Source organism: Pogona vitticeps, chromosome 6, assembly GCF_051106095.1.
Source record: "Pogona vitticeps strain Pit_001003342236 chromosome 6, PviZW2.1, whole genome shotgun sequence".
NCBI lineage: Eukaryota > Metazoa > Chordata > Lepidosauria > Squamata > Agamidae > Pogona > Pogona vitticeps.
In genome coordinates, this window is record NC_135788.1 from 46,378,719 (window position 1) to 46,397,931 (window position 19,213).

The 19,213-nt window shown below is 39.7% G+C and overlaps 1 protein-coding gene across 2 annotated transcripts in view; it reads right to left on the reverse strand.

Annotated features, from left to right (window-relative positions):
* GADL1 (glutamate decarboxylase like 1) overlaps positions 1 to 18,724 on the reverse strand; it is a 117,547-nt gene extending 98,823 nt beyond the window's left edge. Inside the window, exon 1 of one of the 2 annotated variants that reach the window (XM_020808061.3) lies at positions 18,561 to 18,724. In XM_020808061.3, coding sequence (XP_020663720.3) covers positions 18,561 to 18,576 — 16 coding nt within the window. In that variant the 5' untranslated portion in view covers positions 18,577 to 18,724. Of the gene's footprint in view, positions 1 to 5,909; positions 7,848 to 18,560 lie in introns of those variants that run through there. The other variant, XM_073003445.2, reaches the window with a different exon arrangement.
* Between the last annotated feature and the right edge of the window lie 489 nt (positions 18,725 to 19,213).

Consider the following 19,213-nt stretch of genomic DNA (forward strand, 5'->3'; position numbering starts at 1 on the left):
AGTGCTATTGCCAAAACAACAGCAGCCACACACTGATTTGCACAAGTACAAAACAAAAACCCTTAAAAAATATCTTGAAGGCAAAACCAGAAACAGCACCACAAGGACTAAACAGGTTCTGTGGCTACAATATGCTAACCAAATGCAGGGTGGGACAGAAGAAAACCAGAAACACAGGGGAATGAAGTGGATGGAATTCTAGGAGAGTATACCACACTGCAATATTTTGTTGCAGAGTCTCACTTAACACAGTGAAGGGAAAGTGTATTGCTACAAAGCTTCAGACTGCAACTTGCAGGAAGCCTACCAAGTTCATCTTGTCCCAGAGAACACACACTAGCAACTACCATGGTAAAAGGACATGCCTTGCTGTGATAGGCTGAAAGAAGTTGTGGTTACAGATGTTTAAGAGGCTGCTGAAATGCTTCTCTTCAAGAGGTTTTTGATGGCTGCCTCTTCTGAACCCTTCCACCCTCATTTTGCGGCTCTTTTAGCACCATCTGAGCTCAAGCCAGCTCTTGGTGTTGTTGTTTATGTTATGCTATACCATAAAGTTTTAACTATCCTCTATTTTTAAGTTAATCTGCCCATATTAGGTTGGTGTATAAGTACCAGAAATAAATAAAATAAAAATTATGGCACCAGCTAAAATCAGGAAAATCCAGTGGTTCTGGAACCAGGGCAAGGATGTATTTGCTAACTATCAGAAATCATATTTATTTATTATTTATTTATTTGATTTATATCCCGCTCATCTGGTAAATCTATACCACTCTGAGCGGCTAACAGGAACATATATACAATTATAATAAAATAAATTAAAAATCAATTAACAGAAAATGACAAAAATCATAAATAATCGCAAATAATAAATAGATAAAGAAGAGAAAAATAAATTAAGTTAGATTAGGTGCTGGCAGGAGGGAAGGCCTTGACATAGAGCCATGTTTTTAGTTGAGTTTTGAATGTACCCAGCGTAGGGGCCGCGCGAATCTCAGGAGGGAGATTGTTCCAAAGGCGAGGAGCCACCGCCGAGAAGGCCCGGTTTCGTGTCTTCTCCCTCCGGGCTTCCCTCGGGGGGAGGACCGAAGAGTGGAATGGTTAAGTATCATATTCACACATGCTTTTTTCAGCCATTCCATCAGTCAAGCTCATTGATTAAAGGCTTTATTTAAAGGGATCTGGAATAAGTAGGTGGCAGTGGACAAAAAGCTTTGTGCTATATTATGTGTGTGTACATAGCAGAGATATCCATGCAATTGTGTTCTAATATGGAGCACCAGGAGCCCAGTGGTTATCTGTTTTTTTCACATGGGTTATCTTGGCTATCAACTACCAGGAATCTCTGATATAGTTTTAACTGCCAGTAAAAGGCCCAACAAGACATACAGTAAAGGCTTGTAGAAGGTGAGCATTTACCCCCAACAGGGGTGAGCCATCCCAAGTTCAAGAGAATGGCATGTGTAGTCACCCCAACTGCAGTGAAAAAGCAATCCCAATGGTCCTGTTTTAGGATGTGACTTGACAGAATTCCTAGTCTTAGTTGGAGTGGAGTTGACTGGAATTTGATTTTGTCAAACTTTCATAACTATAGTGAAGGCTGGGCTGAGTGAGGGAAAGTTGGGAACATATCATGTTTTCCCGAAAATAAGACAGGGTCCTATATTAATTTTTGCTCCAAAATTGCATTAGGGCTTATTTTCAGGGGATGTTTTTTTTTCATGTACAACCATCTACATTTATTCAAATACAGTCATGTCATCTTCTTCTGGTTGCTGCACAATGGTGGAGGGCGGAGTTTCACTTAACTGGGGCTTATTTTTGGGGTAGGGCTTATATTACGAGTATCCTGAAAAATCATACTAGGGCTTATTTTCAGGTTAGGTCTTACTGCTCTTCTTTTTGCATCTCATTACATTTTTATTGATATACTGTGTGACTGTTTTACTTGTGCTCTTTATACTCTACTGAGTTACTTACTGCCCACACTCCTGTTTATTGTCCCTGAGCAATGGAAATAACTGGGGGGGGGGGGCTTATTGTTCCAGTAGCCACCGGCACAAAGAGGCACAGCTGTCATTGTTTTTTTATAAGCCCAATGAACATTAGGAACTACTAGGAACTATCTCTTCTTCATTCTTTCCCCCAACAGAATTTGGGTTCTCCCCTCCAGACTGCATATGCCACTGGCAAACACCAGGAGAGTCTACAATGAGACAGTACTCATTTATGACTTCATTATGGAGGAAGAAGCACACTTTATGAATGAGATGCAATAGCTAATGGGCTGGGTTAAATCTCTTCCACAGAGGGGCAGTAGTACAGGACCAAGTGCCTCACAGGACTGATTCCCACTCAGTTTAGTTGAATGAGTATATAAATGGCAATGTGATCCAAAGAAAATGTCACCAAATGGTAGCAAATCAGTTCGTGCAATGACATTAGGATGATGCACATTTAAAGCATCAACGTCTCTTAAAGCATCTGCATGCTTCATTACTTATTCACTCTAAGAGCCAACAGAAACAGACAGTACTCAGAACAGAACTCCTGTTGTACCAATTAAAATTTAAAGATGAGTCACTATGACTTTAAGCTGAACGCCCTACAAGGAATTTGGTTTGTTGCCATAATACTGTGCATCCTGTTAAAAACTAAACCATACTGCATTATATCATTATTTATGAATGACAGGGAATCCTCAAGCTGATCTTATGTAATCATCATTCTGTGGATGCGATCTGTTAAATTAATGGTTGGCCCAGAGATGAAACAATGTATTTCTCTGCAGCAAATTCATCTGGTACACTTGGAAAAACATAATAGGAAATTTGTATGGATTAGTATGACTTGGAGTACACACTACCTAAATTATGGGCAGGAATTGGTCATGAAAAATAATTTATCTCATTGATGCAAACAACACACAAAAGCAGTTCTTAATAGATGATTACTTCTTCAGATGACTGGTGAGGAACTGTGCATTTAAATGTGTATTGCTACAAAGCTTCAGACTGCAACTTGCAGCTATGTTTACAAAGATCCCTACCAAATCAGCATATCAAGGAGAACTTCAGCCTAATCTTTGGCTTTATCTGCTAACTTTGCAGGAGCAAGATCTTTAATTTGTTGGAATTTTTAAAAATAACTCCTCAGCAATTGTCTCAAGTTTTAAAAACCAGCTGTACTACTTTTATTTTATTTTTTCTGCTTTCACTACTTTTTTCACAAGATTTGCATTAAATCTTGCTCTGGAAGATATCATACTGCAAGCATCCGCTGCCTATTGGTGTACACCAAATAATTTTGGAGTAGGATCAATCTATGCTGTACGACAGAGATCGTCAACCCCCAGTCCATGGCCCATTGCCAGTCCGTGGCTTCCGCACGCACTCCCCTCCCCACAGCTGCTTTGTGCACACAAGCGCGTGCCAGTGCCGGTGTGAGCGCTCCCTCACCCCTTCATGCATGTGCCCGCGTGCGCAAAGCTGCTGTGGGGAGGGGAGGGCATGCAAGGGGGAGAGGTCTGCTTTGCAGCCTGGCAGTACCAGCAGCACCAGCGCCAGGGGTGGCCCAGAGGCAGGAGGCTGAGCATGGCCGGGGTGCTCCTCGCCGCCCTCCGCGGGAAATTCAAACAGAACTGGACGGCATGCTTTGGCTTGTGACCAAGCAGAGTGCTCAGGATGAGGAGCGGAAGGGCTCAGGGCACAATGGGTAAGTAAGCCCGAACTGGGAGGCCGAGCAAGCCTGGCGGGGAAGCCAGCTTGAGGGTCGGCGGAGGTGGCACGAGGGAAACTTTCCCTCAATCCCTGGTGAATTCGCTGCCATGTTGGGATCCCGTCGGTTGAGGGAATCTCCTGGGTGGAATGGGAACGGCTTCACCCTGCGTTGCTGGTTGGGTTGTTTACAGGAAAGTTGAGAAAGAGAACCGAGAAGGTGGCTTTTCCTGGCCCTTGCTTTCATGGCCCAACATCAGCGGAGGTCACCCTTCTCTTTTTCTCTCTCTAGCTTGTTTCTGTAAGGAAGTGAAAGGCGCCTTCAGGCTGTCAGTTGAACTCGGTGTGACATCATTCCCACATTCCAGCAATGTTTCCATGTTGTCTCCTGCACATGTGTGAAGCGGTGGGGGAGCGCGTGCTAAGACTTCTATGCAGTTAAAACTTTTTGCTGAAATCCTGTTGTGGAGCTCTGGATTGTGCACACAGTGGGAATGATGTCATCTGCAGTTAAGATGTCACGGCTTTATATTTTTTGCTTTCATCTTTTTGACATGCTTACACAAACTAACATGGCTACCATGTTAGTTTACTGTAGTTAATTTTTATATAATTTATGTTTTATAGGTTTTTTTAAAAATTTCAGTACTATACCACCCAGAATAGCAATTTGCTAGATGGGTGGTATATAAAGTAAAGAATTAATTAATCCGTTGGGAATTGCCACAGCTGCTGATGTAATTCCAAATGCACAAAGAGACTCCACAGCAGGATTTCAGCTACTATCTGGCAACAGACCATGATCATGATCCATGACTGAATTGTGTCTTGTTTTAACAAACCAATTTTAAACAAATGTGACCTCCTATCCAGTTCATATATAACAAGTTATTTAAATCAGAAACAGATATTTCATATCTCCTCCTCAAGGCTGAAGAAAGGGAGCACATTTAATTCAGACTGAGACACTATTTTGCCATGTGATCATTTTACATTCTCTTCCATTCTATTCTACAGAGATCCAAACAAACAGTTTTTCTAGGAGGAAGATGGGCTTAAAAGATTATTGACAATTATTATTAAGGCCAAACCACGACTGGATGCAAGCCAAAGTGCTTGAGGCCTTGCAACTACTATGTAAAGGTGTACACTTGACATGTGCAGTAAAAATAGAGGCACATGGAAAAGTGAAACACTCCCAATTCACTGCCTTTATCCTGTAATTCCACTGCAACAGATGGAAGGTGCCTGTAAATTTATTGCAACAAATTGCTCCATTTCTTTATTTTAGGTTTTGTTGTTGTATTTGCTAGTAAGGAAATGTGCATCCTTTCCTCTGACATGTTTGGCAGAAATATAAATACCTGGAAAGCTTCTGTATTGATTCATCACCCCCTCCTCCGAAAAGAACTAGAAACTGTTCCCCTATAAGTCTGTCCTAACAAAGTGAAGTTGTGTTCTGCATTCCAGTTTCTCTTGCCTGTCATACATCTATGATTTCAATTTGTGTATGAAGGAGTACAAAGAATAGCATAAGGCTTGGGCCCTGGATACCTGAAGGACCGCCTCCTTCCATATGAACCTACCCGGTAGTTAAGATCTAGCCAGGGGGCCCTTTTGAAAGAGCCGTCCCTTAAGGAGGTAAGAGGGACGGCTTGTAGACAAAGGGCCTTTTCGGCAGCTGCCCCCAGACTATGGAATGCCCTCCCGACTGAGATTCGTCTGGCGCCGACGCTGATGACATTTCGGCGCCAGGTCAAAACCTTCCTGTTCCAGAAGGCTTTTAACTGAAATAATATTAGCTGTGGGTCTGATGGCAATTTTAATTGTATTTTAATTGTATTTTAATTATTTTATCTTTTGCTGTATTGAATTTTAATTATTGTAAGCCGCCCAGAGACCTCTGGGTAGTTTGGGCGGCATATAAATTGAATAAATAAATAAATAAATAAATAAATATTATTAAGAAGACATTTAACAGGCTTGCCAAACAATTACAGGTAAAGAACAGCTCAATGGGACATGAGGGGGCATTCTGTCCTTTTCTGCCTACCTTTCTGAACACAAGAAACTGAAGTTATAATTCTATAGAAACTAATTGAGTCTCAATAAATTCATATGGGTTGTATTGCCCATTGCTTCCAAATAAAGATGTACAGGATTGCACTATAAAGTCCTCTGTGATTGACTCACTAACTCTTGAGCTGAACACAGCTTGAAACAGGATGTTATCAAAATGGCTCATAAAGGAAACAAGCACAAAAGAGAAAACAAATTTTTAATGTTAAATGTATCCATAAATAATTGAATAAAAACATTTTCCATTTATTCTCTAAAAATAACTCAGTCTTATATTTACATTTTATTATAATCCTTTTCAAGGCTTCCATTTTGAGAGAAAGCTTCCATAAACTACCATTTGTAGAGTCTAGAGATCACTCTGAAGCAAATAGTCAATTCACGTTTCGCGTTCATGTTTCATCAGTTACTGCTGTGTATAGCTAAGGCAAGGTCTTAGCTACAGATCTTCAGTGTCTTCTCATTACATTCTGTTCAACCATGACCTCAGGAAAATAAAACCTAAGCTAATCTCCTTTATTACAATTAACCAGACCTGCATCTCATCCTTCTTGAAATATTCCACTCAGGCATGTGCAGGAGAGAGTTTTTATTACTGCTGGAATGCTATCTGTTGCGAATTTGCTACTGGAGAACTTCATAGAGGGGATCATACCCTAGAAAGTTTCTATATGGTCCAAAAGACAAGAGCACTAAAAACACAAAATGTTTTCTTTGCCTTCAGTCAGCATACCTCTTCAGGACTGGGACACTGGGAAAGATTCAGAAGAATCTAATAAGAGAACTAGTGATTTATTCAATAGGCAAAATCCTGTTGCATAAATTTACACTGGTGTAACCTAATTTGGGTTCTAGAAATATTTATTATAAAGTAAAGTAAAGCTTCCTATTCTTTCCTTTTCAGGTTCCAAGGCTTCTGAGGGTTCCCTTTTGCCCTGCTCACCACTTTAAAGGTGAAAAATCAAGAGCTAGATTGCAGGCACCATTTCTAATCCCACCAGCAATTTTTGACTATTAGAGGCTCCCTCCCCACCCATCTCCATCATTCTGAGGTTCCCAGTGGCTTTCCCAGAGCAAAAAGGAGCCCTAGGAAGCTTCATGGCCTGAAAGGGAAGGGATGGCAAGGTTTTAATTAAATGTTTATATCAACAGGAATTTGCCCCATATTGTGCAACGTTCTGCTGTTTCAAGGAAGCATAAGAGATTAATAAGAGTGATGATGGCCTTCTGTCATCAGGTTCAGTGAGGAACACGATCACAGTATATCATCATCTCCAAAGTCATGTCCATTTTTATTCATATGCTTAAAATACACTTAAAATACAAGAACTACAGTATAACAATTATTAAGATTTATTCTACCAAGTCAGTTCATGCGTATTCTGAAGCCACTAACTATAATCTGCCTTTGCTCAGGTTCCACCCTGGTGTGGCTACAAAATGATATGATGATTCTGCTTTATATTAATCAAAGTGTAGAATGGCATCATGATACTAAACCAAGGTACATCTTAAATGTGCTTTGCAGAAACTTCCTTGCAAACCATTACAGTATTTGACGTAGACATAAAATTTACAGTGACGTCTGAAACTGCTCCGTTATTTCTATTGAAACTGACCTGTCATATCTGCTGCACAGTAAAACTCCTGAGAATAAAAATGTATGTTAGGTACTCCACAGACTACAAAAAAGTAGAAGAGAATGATAAAATTAGAAAAACAAGAGGTCTCTTAGATAATATCCAAGAAATCAAAGCCAAATTTAAACCTAGATAAGGTATGCTGAATGATCAACAGGTGAACATATTGTCTGACCAAAATAAAATAAAGACCAGTGGAAACAATATACTGAAGAATTGTATAGAAAAACTGCAAGAATAACAAATTACTTTGAAGAAGAATCCTATGAATATAAACGTATAATTTCAGAAAAAGAAGTGAAAGTGGTTCTCAAAAGCATCTGGAAGAAATAAATCACCAAGAATAGACAGGGCATGCATAAAATTATTCTAAGCTACTGAATCTGTCAAAATCCTCACAAAAATAAGGAAAATAAAACAGTCTCCTACAAGCTGGAAATGCTCAACACACACTCAAACCCTAAGAAAGAAGAAACTAGGGAATGCAATAAGATCACCGCATTTATTTCCAACACAAACGAAATGGTGCTAAAGGTGTTACAACAATGACTTCTAGCTTATATAGAGCAAGAAATGTGCAATGTTTAAGCTGGATTCTGAACAGGAAGAAGTCCTAGAAATCATATTGCAAATACATGGTGGTTACTTATACACACCAAAGGACGTCTGAATAAATCAAGTCTATGTTTTATAGATTACAACAAAGCCTTTGACAGTGTGGCTCTTGGGAAAACTATACAGTAATTTCTTCTTGAAAAAACAGATATGCCTCCACAGTTCATTGTTCTTGATGCATAAACTACACTGTGGACAAGAAACTACTATTAGGATAGAATATGGAGATCAGGACGATTTCCCATTGGGAAGGGTGTCAGCCTTGACTTTGCAAGAGCTAAGGAGGGCTGTTAGTGACAGGACATTTTGAACATCACTCATTCATAAGGTCACCACAATTCATGGATGACTTGACAGCATACAGAAACAACAAAAAATACTCTGCAAATATTCCTATCATAACTATATTGGAATAAGTAGGGCCTTGACTTTGGGTGCTAGCATTTAGATAGTGCAATAATTTGGTGCTCAGGAGGTGCAAACCCACCTATTGCTCTTTGTTTGTGAAAGGGCACAAAACCATTTGCTGAAAAAGAAAGTACACTCTCTTTGAATTCTAAGATTTTTATGTATCGGGACATAATAAAATTATACAATGGTTTTCAGTATTTTCAGTTTTTACCTAATGTAACCTTATAAAGAAATTATTCCCTGAAGGGAAAAAATTAAACAAACACTCCAAAAGGAAACCTCCAGAGCTAAGCACAAACAGCAAAAAAACCAAATGAACTCTCCCAGTAGATTCAGTAATTTCATTTTATCTAATGTATAAATATTTAGAAATGAAAAAGAAATCAAGGAAACTTGATTTGACCAAAAAGAAAAACCAAATATATTGCAGAAACGTAGGTTGCTGCCTTATACCTGGTCAGAATCTCTATGTCAGCTTCCTCGGCTTTTGCAATTTGGTCCACACCTGTAGGCTAATAATGAGAGCAGGAACGTCTCCGTAGAAGCCTTGGCAGACATTTGATGCCTACCCCAGCTTTATATTACACTGAAATGAAGTACTGTATTTTTCCACACTTCCATATTCAATGCAGACTATAAGAACTGTTACTAAGACACTCAGCCAAAAGTAGGATTTAATCTAGATTCCTTAAAGCGAGCAAGAAAAAAACAACTTATCAAATATAGCTCATCTAATAAGCATAAAAATTGAGTTAACATGCAATAATGAACCCAATGCATTAATATGATAGCAATTTTAGAAGTTTAATTGACAAGACAATTTAATGAAGTATGGGATGTTAATTTGTCATTCATCGTAACTTTTATTAAACATGATTTTTGGAACAATAGACTAAATCTTTTTTAAAAGTGAATGAAATAAGATGCCTTCCCCTTGAGAAATCACTAGTGTACATACTTCCATAATTTCCCCCCACTCATCTCTTTTTGTCTTGTCAATAACAAAAAATGCATCATCTATATCTCTCTCTCTTACAGTAAAACTGCAGCGTGTAGCACAAATCAGCCCACTAGCCACATAGAGTGTGCAGCTTTAGCAAGCCCATATATTTTCTGCAGTCTTGGTACAGATGAGGAAAAAATATAGCCAGCTGTTAATAGCTCATTTGGAGTTTGATATGTTGCAGCTGTGTAGGGGACTCTTTGAAGCTTATATAATTCTGCCTTCATGATAATATCACAATTTGATTCAAAAATTGAAATAAAAAAAATTAATTTAATAAGTTAATTTTAATTTGGAAAAAAATAAAAAACAATAATTGTAAATTTTCAATATTGCATCATTTTATGTGAAGGCCACTTTGAAGAAGGAATGGAGGATAAAGATTCACTCTACCATTATCCAAAATCCTATGATGAGAACCACCACTCCCTCTACACATCTCCTGTATGTAGAAGGTCTCAAACACTGGCTCTGGCTCTTTTACTTGGCATAACTGAAATGTATCCCTAAGGAATTATATAGTCTGAGTTTAAATGCATCTGGAAGAACATTTCTCCATATCAGTCTGCTGGTCACCTTCTCTGATGTGCTCCTCCCACCCTCAAGATTTGAGTGAACAAAGTAAAAGAGAACCCTTCTTGGCAGCAGTGATATATGAGCAATGGAATGCTCTCATCTGGCACCACTTCGCTAATTCTGCATTGCTTTTTGCTTTTGATTTCCAGAATTCTTACTATTTTACTCCCTCCAAAACAGGTAGCATATATACTGCTTTGACATTCTCTTTATTATGCAGTGTTAATGTTGCCATTGTTTTTACAGTCTGCTTTACTGTGTTATGTTTGAAACCACTACAGAGAAAAGGTTTTGATAAGTGGGATAATTTTGTTTTAATAATAAATAAATATCATATGATAGTTTGAGGTTTACACCACGTGTTCCTTCGTCCTGAACTGAAGCTCATTTCCAGCACAGTATAATTCAGTGTAAATTTCCTACCCTTCTAGCATTGCTAAAACTAATACACAATAAGCTTTATCCATGTGAGTAATGTTGGTCTAGCTCACAGATACACTTACGGTAAAGTCTGTAAGAGTCCTTCAACCAAGTACTTGGAATCAGAATGGGATCTGTGGTAAGGCAAGTATTGGGATTCTGAATGACAACTGTGGGGCAGCAATAATAATTTTTTAAAAAACCCACAGAAAACACAGTTTAAACAGGATCTGTCCTTTTCAAACAAACTGGATTTCAAATTACAGAAGCAGCTCTCCTGGACGAGCTGGAAAAAACAAATCCCTGTTAGACTTGTATCTATATAAAGCCTTCATAGAGAAGGTCACATTCATAACCTGAGTCCACATTTGGAGTTCATACTTAGGAGTAAGGATGAGCTTTCTGTGAACAGGATACAATCCATCTGACAAGGTCTCTGATCAAAATCAATGAATAATTCTAATACTATATTTCTATTAAAATTAAATATGGTCAATGCTTGGATCACAGCATCTTGCAGAATAAAGTTCCCAAGAAGGAGAAAAAAACATTAATGGATGCTGTTAGCTCAAAGAAAGATACTTCCATCTCTTGGAAACTTCTGTTTCAGAAAAAGGGTTCTTGTAAGCATCCCGTGACACTGGGGCTTGCACAGAGGAATTCCAATTAGATTATATCTTATTTAATATATCTTCATGCCATTTAAAACCCATGAAGTCCAGAATGGAGAAGGATAAAAAGTCCACAACTCTCCAGCAGTTGTTGGACTACAACTCCTAGTATCCCTGCCATTCAATCTGGGCTGATGACAGCCTGTGTCCATTACCTTCTGGGGGACTATGATTTCCCTGCACCTCTTGTAAAAGGTTCCTTCCATTTCATTCTCATAGAAATCCTGTGAAGTAGGTGAGTCTGAGAAAGAGAGAGAGAAGGCTAACTTGATGCTAACACAGTAATTTGAACTCCCTTGATCTAAGTCCAGTGTTAAAGAAAATGGGTAGTCACCATCAGTTCAGGCAATGTAACAAACCAGAGTATCTACAACACACAGAAAGAAGAAAGCCTGCCTCCCAAGAATATTTATTTATTTAACTTGTATGCCGCCCACTCTACCCAAAGGTCTCTGGCGGCTTACAAGAAATATGCATTTCTTATTGTCTTATAAGTACCAGTGGCTCATGATTCATACTGAAAGCACCTCTTCTTTCCTTTTCAGGGTGAGCCCAACCCCAGCTTAGATCATGGGCTCCCTTTGTTATTAAAAAATAAATAAACTATCCCCTTATGTACACAGATATAAAGCATAGGGCATTTGGTATTACCAAACTATGGCTTAAATGTAGCACTTTTCATTAGAAACTACGTATACTGTTTAACCCAGCAGGCCAACGCCCAGCAACTCATGTGAGGATATACTGCTATTTGAACTTTTAAAGAGAGTAAGTAGTACCATTATTGAGGAAACAATTCAGGCTATAAACCTAAATAAACTTATGGGGTGGTAAGGTCCTCTGAATACAGTATTTATTTCCAATATAAAGTGCATGATAATGTTCAAGTTTATTGTATTAGCTAAAAGCCATCACAATTGTTTAAAATACAAATATAATCAAATAAAATCAGAATAAAATCATAGACCATTCATATCTGGGAGTCTTCCGCACAATTGATCGCAATGGCTCCCAGGAAATTAGCACGAATGTTTCTGGCCGCTTTTGCAAACAGCGCTGTTCTGTATGTAATATATGGGTAACAATCCAAAAGTAACCTGACCACCTTTGTCTGAGGGCTTTCCTCCTGTAGAGCAGCCAAAATGTTACCCAGGAATTTTTGTCTGGGCCTAGGGTTGTAGTGCATGATAATGAGCTGTTAAATACCTACAAAAATGTAAGGATATTAGACCAAACAATAAACAAACCCTAAAACAAAAACAGAAATGTTGTGGCACCTAAAAGGCTATTTTGTTATATTTCAATGTGAGCTTTTGTAGATCAAGACCACTTCCTCAGACATCTTGATTCACAAGATCATACAGTGGGGTCTCTACTTAAGAACAATCCAACTTAAGAACAGCTCCATTTGCTAAATTTTGCTTCTACTTGAGAACAGAAATCCAAGATAAGAACAGGAAAAAAAACCTTTCCTGCTCTTTTTTTAACCTTAGGTCATCTTAGGTTAAAAAAAATTCTCCCCCTAGTGGTAGAGTACGTATTAACCAGCTTTGCATTAGTTCCTATGGGAACTAATGCTTCAATGTACGAACACACCTCTACATAACAAAAAAACAGCCAGAACGGATTAATTGGTTTTCAGTGCATTCCTATGGGAAATTTTGCTTCAACTTAAGAACGTTTCAGCTTAAGAACACCATTCCAAAACGGATTAAGTTCTTAAGTAGAGGTTCCACTGTAGTTTCTATGGACGGAAAAGAGCAGATACGGATTAAATGGTTTTCAATGCATTCCTAGGGGAAATGCAGATTCAACATAAGAACTTTTCAACTTGAGAACCACCTTCCAATACGGATTAAGTTCTTAAGTAGAGACCCCACTGTATTCCCATCCCGTCTCTGCAGCCAGATACCTAAACCACTGAGCTATACAGCAGTTCAGTCCATAATTTTAATGTGTGTGGTGTTTTTTGTTAAAAATAAAATTTTGACAGCTTTCCACTGGGAAATAGATAAATCATGTCTTCAATCTTTCAGTTCGCTGTTTTTGTCTTGTCTTCACTCTTTTAAGGTGTTTTAAAATATTTTAATATTTTTGAAGTATTCAGACTTTATTAGTTCCTTTATTGTAATGTTATTGATTACATGCTATCCTGTCAATATTTGGGGGAGAGAGAATACAAATGTTTTGATTTTAATTAATTTCAAAGAGCTACACCTCCAACATTATTTTTAGGACCATAGCCACACTGCCGTAATATTGAACCAAACCTGCTCTACCCCAGATGTAAATATTAAAGGAAGGATCCAAAGAGCCATGAATGATCCAAAGGAAGGATCTAAAGAGTCTGATAATAAGCCCATATTGCTGTTTCCAAATAACTGAACCTCAGACTTTATGGCAAACAAATGGACTTTCATGTGCAATTTCAGTATATATAATTCACTGACAAACCTGGTCAACAGGAGAAAACGAGCAGAAGCAACTCCCAGTTTTGTAAGATTTATTATCCCCCATTTATACTTGTCTACTAAGGCAGGGGTCGTCAACCACCGGTCCGCAGCCCGGGGCCGGTTCATGGGCTTCCCAAAACTGGGCCGCAGATATGGATCCCCACCACCCACACGCACGTGCAGTAGACATGTCACACTTGTGTGGTGGGTGTGTCGTCCCCGGGGTGGGCATTTTGCACCCACAGTGGGCGTGCTGCACTGGGGGGTGTCATGCTCACGTGGGGCATGTCAAGTTTGTGTGCATGTGTGCAAGCGTGAGAACACCCCCGTGAGCACGGTGCCCACTGCCCTCTCACAGGGTGCCCCCGCCTCCCCTGAAAATGGAGCTTGCTCCCCCCAGCCAGTCCATGGCCCCAAAAAGGTTGGGGACCACTGTACTAAGGAATGCAGATATCAACAAGAATACAAGTTAGATACAACTGGACCAACTGACTTTCTCTTAGGGGTATAATGCATTAGGTACATGGTGTGACAATTAATAAAACTGCCTGGATTCTTACTATGTATTATCTCATTTTCTTCATCCAGAATATTATCTCACTGTAAGTAATGGATTAGATTCAGGTTACAGTGCCTGAACTTAGACCCCATTGAAACAAAGAGGATGTTCATAAGATTTGTTCCACTGATTCCAATAGTACCCACATTCAATTCATTTATCCCAGACCCAAACCATTTTCATAAGGCTGTGTATGCATTGCCAGTGTGCTTATCATTCTCTCTCATTTGAGACACACAGCATGTTTATCTTTCTACTTTAATTAATTATAAAGTATATTTCCATGGTCTATCTTCAGACTGACGAAAACCAAAGTATCAAAAAACAAGCCCATTCACTTCTCAGTGATGGGCCTACAGATGTTCACAGCAGGGCTGGAGTCTTTGTGGCTCTGCAGCCAAACTGGACCTTCCTTGGGTCCTGTACAGTCCTCTGAGCTTCCTGAGATGACTACACTCCAATGTCCACAACACCATTATCTTTCTCACAGTGGGGTGGGGTGGATAAATTCTGAACAAATTACATTCCACTTAACATGATCCCTTTGCACACACAATTCCTCAGATCTAGTTTAAAGCTTTTAAAAAAACTAAATTGATGTTTTAACTCCATGAATTGTTTGGCTCAAAATAGAAGCTGTGAGTAAAAGGTGCCAGGATACAAATTTTTCAAGCTGCAGATCATCGACGGCATGCTTCTGTTCATAAATACACAAAGTGAGCTACACCTGTTTTGGAATAAAAGGAATCCTTATGTTTGATGTTTTCATGAATGCAGAACAAGAGATATCCAAGAGAGGAGTAAGAATTCAAATGCAGAGGGAAAGCTTTTTTACCTCCAGGTAGGACTGGGAAAGACTCTTGTTTGAAACCCTGGACAGCTCCTGCTTTCCAGTGTGCACAGGAATGCCCACACTTGATCTACTGTAGCTGATTGGCAAGGGTTTCCAACTCCGGTTACAGTGTTATTACAAATAAAAATATATTCCTCTTAAATTAGGTAGCTGAAGAAGAACACCTGGAGTAAAACCAAATTTTGTACAGAAGGATTGGAGAAATTCATTCAGATAATGATCACAAGTCCTGAGCTGTGATCAATCATTCTTGGCATATGTCCGCCTTGTATTACATCTGGTTCTGGCTGATGGACTTCACAGTTCCAGTAAAAACCAAAGGGGATCCTGCAAGCCCAAAGCCTGCTCTACCCACTTCTACAGTAAGCACTGCTAAACTAGAAAGGCTTATTGCCAGTCTCAGTACAGGGCAGCTTGCTATAGTCCAAGTTTCAACATTTATCTTCAGAGCAACCTTATGTCTTGCTCCACCTGAACAATAACGCTTAAAAAAAGTTACCCAGGCCATTTTGACTGAACACATTGTTCTATGCTACCCTATGCTACAGTGTAAGAACTGTCGTCTGCAGGAAGATAAAGGGCCAGACCTACAATGGAATGAGGTGACCACATCAGCAGCCCTTCCACTTTTCCATCTGAGGCACCAGGAGTTCCCCAGTATTAAAAGACAGAACTGTGCATCTCACAAAACTTATCTGGGTGCTCCTAAAACGTATGTGCTGCCTCAAATGTGGTGAAAGACACCATCCTGTCAGCAATGTTAAAGCAAAATTCATCTACCAGTTCAATTGCCCTCTCTACATGGAGTGGAGGGCACCGCCTTCTCCTTTGCTTCTGTATGTAGAGTGGGAGTGTCACCTGTTGTTCTTGTTTCAGTTCACTCTGGCCCCTAGTGAGCAGAGTATTCATTTGCCAAGCTCAGAAGAATGGAAGAATGGAGTCACATACACTATCCTGATCTTCTTGCAGAAAAGCCTGATATTAAAATATACAGGCATTTGTTACACTGATCACTTAGCAGTAATGGTCTCATAATTTAGAAATGTTTAAATTTTCCATTTAATAAACTGTAAATAAAAAGTAATAAAGGAAAATGTCTGTAGTCTGAGAAGTAGTGCAATTAAAGAGACAAGTTTCAAGCTTTTTTTTAAAAAAAAGGTTTTGTCCACTTTTTAAATGCCTAAAATATTTTGTTCCGTTTATTCTGTGGGCATTAATTTTACAATGTACAAACATCGCTTAGAGACTGTTTCAAAACTTTACTATGGACTCATTCAGGCAGACTATGTCTTTCTCTATGTGTATCAATTCAATTTTGTTTTAATGACTTTGACATTTGTCCAGATGACACAAAGCTTAAATCAGTACCAACAGTGACAAAAAGGGACAAAAACTCAGACTCTCCAGGTTTTTAAAAACCATCTCCTGTAGATAAAGGCCAGAATCCTACTGACAATTTTACAAATATAGGCAAAACTTTGAAAATCATGGTGGCAAATTACTATTAGTTAATGAGGAATTTGTTGCATTTTGGAACACACCCACAAATGCAACCAGCACGTCATTAATTAGCTTCAATTTGTTACCATCAATTACGCATGCATACATCACCAGTAAGGTGCTGCCTTTCCTTTGTTAAGTTTCACTTTGTAGGAGGTGGAAAGAGCTTCTTGGCTCAGAAGCTTTCAATATGATGCTAATTCACAAACAAACAATACAGAGGACTATTTTTAAAGGACTGCCATTGTTGAAATGTTATGAAAGACAGCTGATTTTGAAAAGCAAATTAGCAGTTCAACATGCCTCTGCTGAAAAGGGTGGGAAATGGAAGCTCACAATTATAGCTAATCTATCTTTTTCATTTAAAAAAGAACCTGACAGAAGATCATTCTTGATGCAGTTCCTCGAGTTTTTAAAAATATTTTCAAATCTTTCCTTGAAAATACACTGCCTTCTTAAAGAGAAGAGTTTTAGGCATGTATGGGCAGAAACCCTGGTAAGATCCATATTCATCTGGCATCAAGGTGTACAACCTGCACAAAATAGGGGAGGGAGGAAAATTCTAAGCTTGAATGATTCCTAAGTGTCACTGCCATTCAATGAGATTTCAACACAGATTGCAAAAGATGTTTGTACACATTGCTGAATTAATGCCCCTGAAGATCGTCAAATAAATTGGCATGTGTTGGATATTTTTTAAAATGTTGGGCATTTGAAAAGGTTCTGTGACTTTTAACTTTTTCTAATCTCCTTGGATTTGCTTTTAGCATAGTTGCAGTACAATCTTAAATTGAATAAGGTGTGTCAGCTGCAAACAATGACCCTGAGCATACACAATTTTTCATAAGTCTGTACCTTACATTGACAGGTTTTTAAAGTCCATTCTACTGAACAGTTTTCATCTTCCCACTGCAGGTCAGTCTTTGAAACTGTCTAATCCAGAATTTATTAAATCTGGAAAGAATTGAATGAAGCAACAAGGCAACTGACAAAACAAATACGTTTATCTGTGGAAGCAAATTCCATGGAATTTAAAGTAACAGGTGATTCTCATACTGTACCCAAATCCTAAGAATGTCAGTGAAGCTGGCAAATTATATTTTGCTGAAAAACAATCTCATTTGTTTTCCTTTGGAAAGCAAAATTAAATAAATAGATAAAAATTATAATTTATCACAAATAACTGGTTAATCATCAATCTTGTTTTATACGTTGACTTCCATTCCTTTTTAAGGGTCCACTAAATCTGTAGCATTTACTTTTAGTTATTTTTAAACACAATGCCTTTCAAAAAAAACCCTGCTTGCAAGTGGGTAGAAGAGGGCAAATTTTGCAGGGCTGGTATTTTTTTAAAGGGTGTGTTTGTTTATATTAAATGGGCGGGCTGTGTTTGGTTATTTTCCCCTCTGCTTTACCAAATGCAGTCCCTGCAGTGGGAGAAGTCAGTAGTGGTCACAGCTGATAAGCACAGGAACAGCTTTCTCACTGTTGGTGAGGAGAGATTCTGGAGTCACTCCTCCTCCCGTCCTGAGGGCTTTCAGAAAAGAAAGTTATTCATGTGTACCACAACCTTACATTTTTTCTTAAAATAAAATAAAGGGGAAGATGCAGGCAAAAGCCGAAGGAGCAAACTCCAGAAGGACAGGGACGGCCAGGTAAAAGAGAAGCACGAAAGCACAACACACGTATCGTAAAAAGAGGGACAGACCTTCAACACTTAGGAAAGCCAAGAACAAAGAGGTGGCCTTAGGATGGTCAAGCCTGCACTCCGCCAAAGGGCAGAAATACACACACACACACACACCCCACACACACACACACTTGCACGAGCACACCTCAGGAGCAGACTTGCTTCTTCTAGTTGAAAAACAGAAACTGAAGAGGGTGGGGAGGAAATGTCCTGCAAACCAAGACTGAAAAGCGGGGAGGTTTTTCCTCAAAGTGCTCGTCCGCCAGTCCATACATTCGGAAACATGAAAGAGGCTTTCGACTCGCCGCTTTGTTATTGTGAAAGAAAAGCGGGGGGGGGGGGAATAAAGCCACGCGGGGCCGCTTTGCTTTTACCCTCCTCCTCCTCCATCCCGCCTTCGCCGATAGCTTAGGTGCGCCTCCCTGGCTCGACGCGAGGCCGCTCTTCCCCGCTGGGTCGCCCCACCGCTGCAGCCCCGGCAAAGAGCTCCAGGTGGAATTACAACCTAGGCTTCCTCCGGCACTCTTTAGCCGGCCGCGAAATCCACGCCCCGGCCCTTTGCTCCGCCTACCCGGCTCCAGGGCGCTCAGCCGCCAGAGCGGCCGCCCCCGTTTTCTGCCGCTGGTGTCGGCGGTCCGGCATGAAGCCGGCTATAAATACCTCACAGAACAAGACTGAGCTGCCGTTTGCTGCCTTAGGGTTATGTTGAGGGCACAGGGAAAGTCGTGAAGAGGCACGAGGCCCTGGCCGCTGGGCCTCGTGCCGCCTCATTAGTGACAGGGAAAAAGTGCCCGTTTCCTTTGGCAACAGTTCAGTAACACGAGGAGGGGGAAAGTGTTTGAAGGGGTGTTGCAGAATGGGTGGGAAACTGGGAAGGCATTAGTCGAGCGGGAGCTTTTCCTTACATGTATTGTTTCATTTCTGAAAAGAGGAAACAATGGCATGTTGGGGATAGGTTTCCATCCTACCTGCCCTTTTTCTGAAGTCTTACTGATTTCCGTACAGTTTCTGAGGAGGTGCGCCTGGA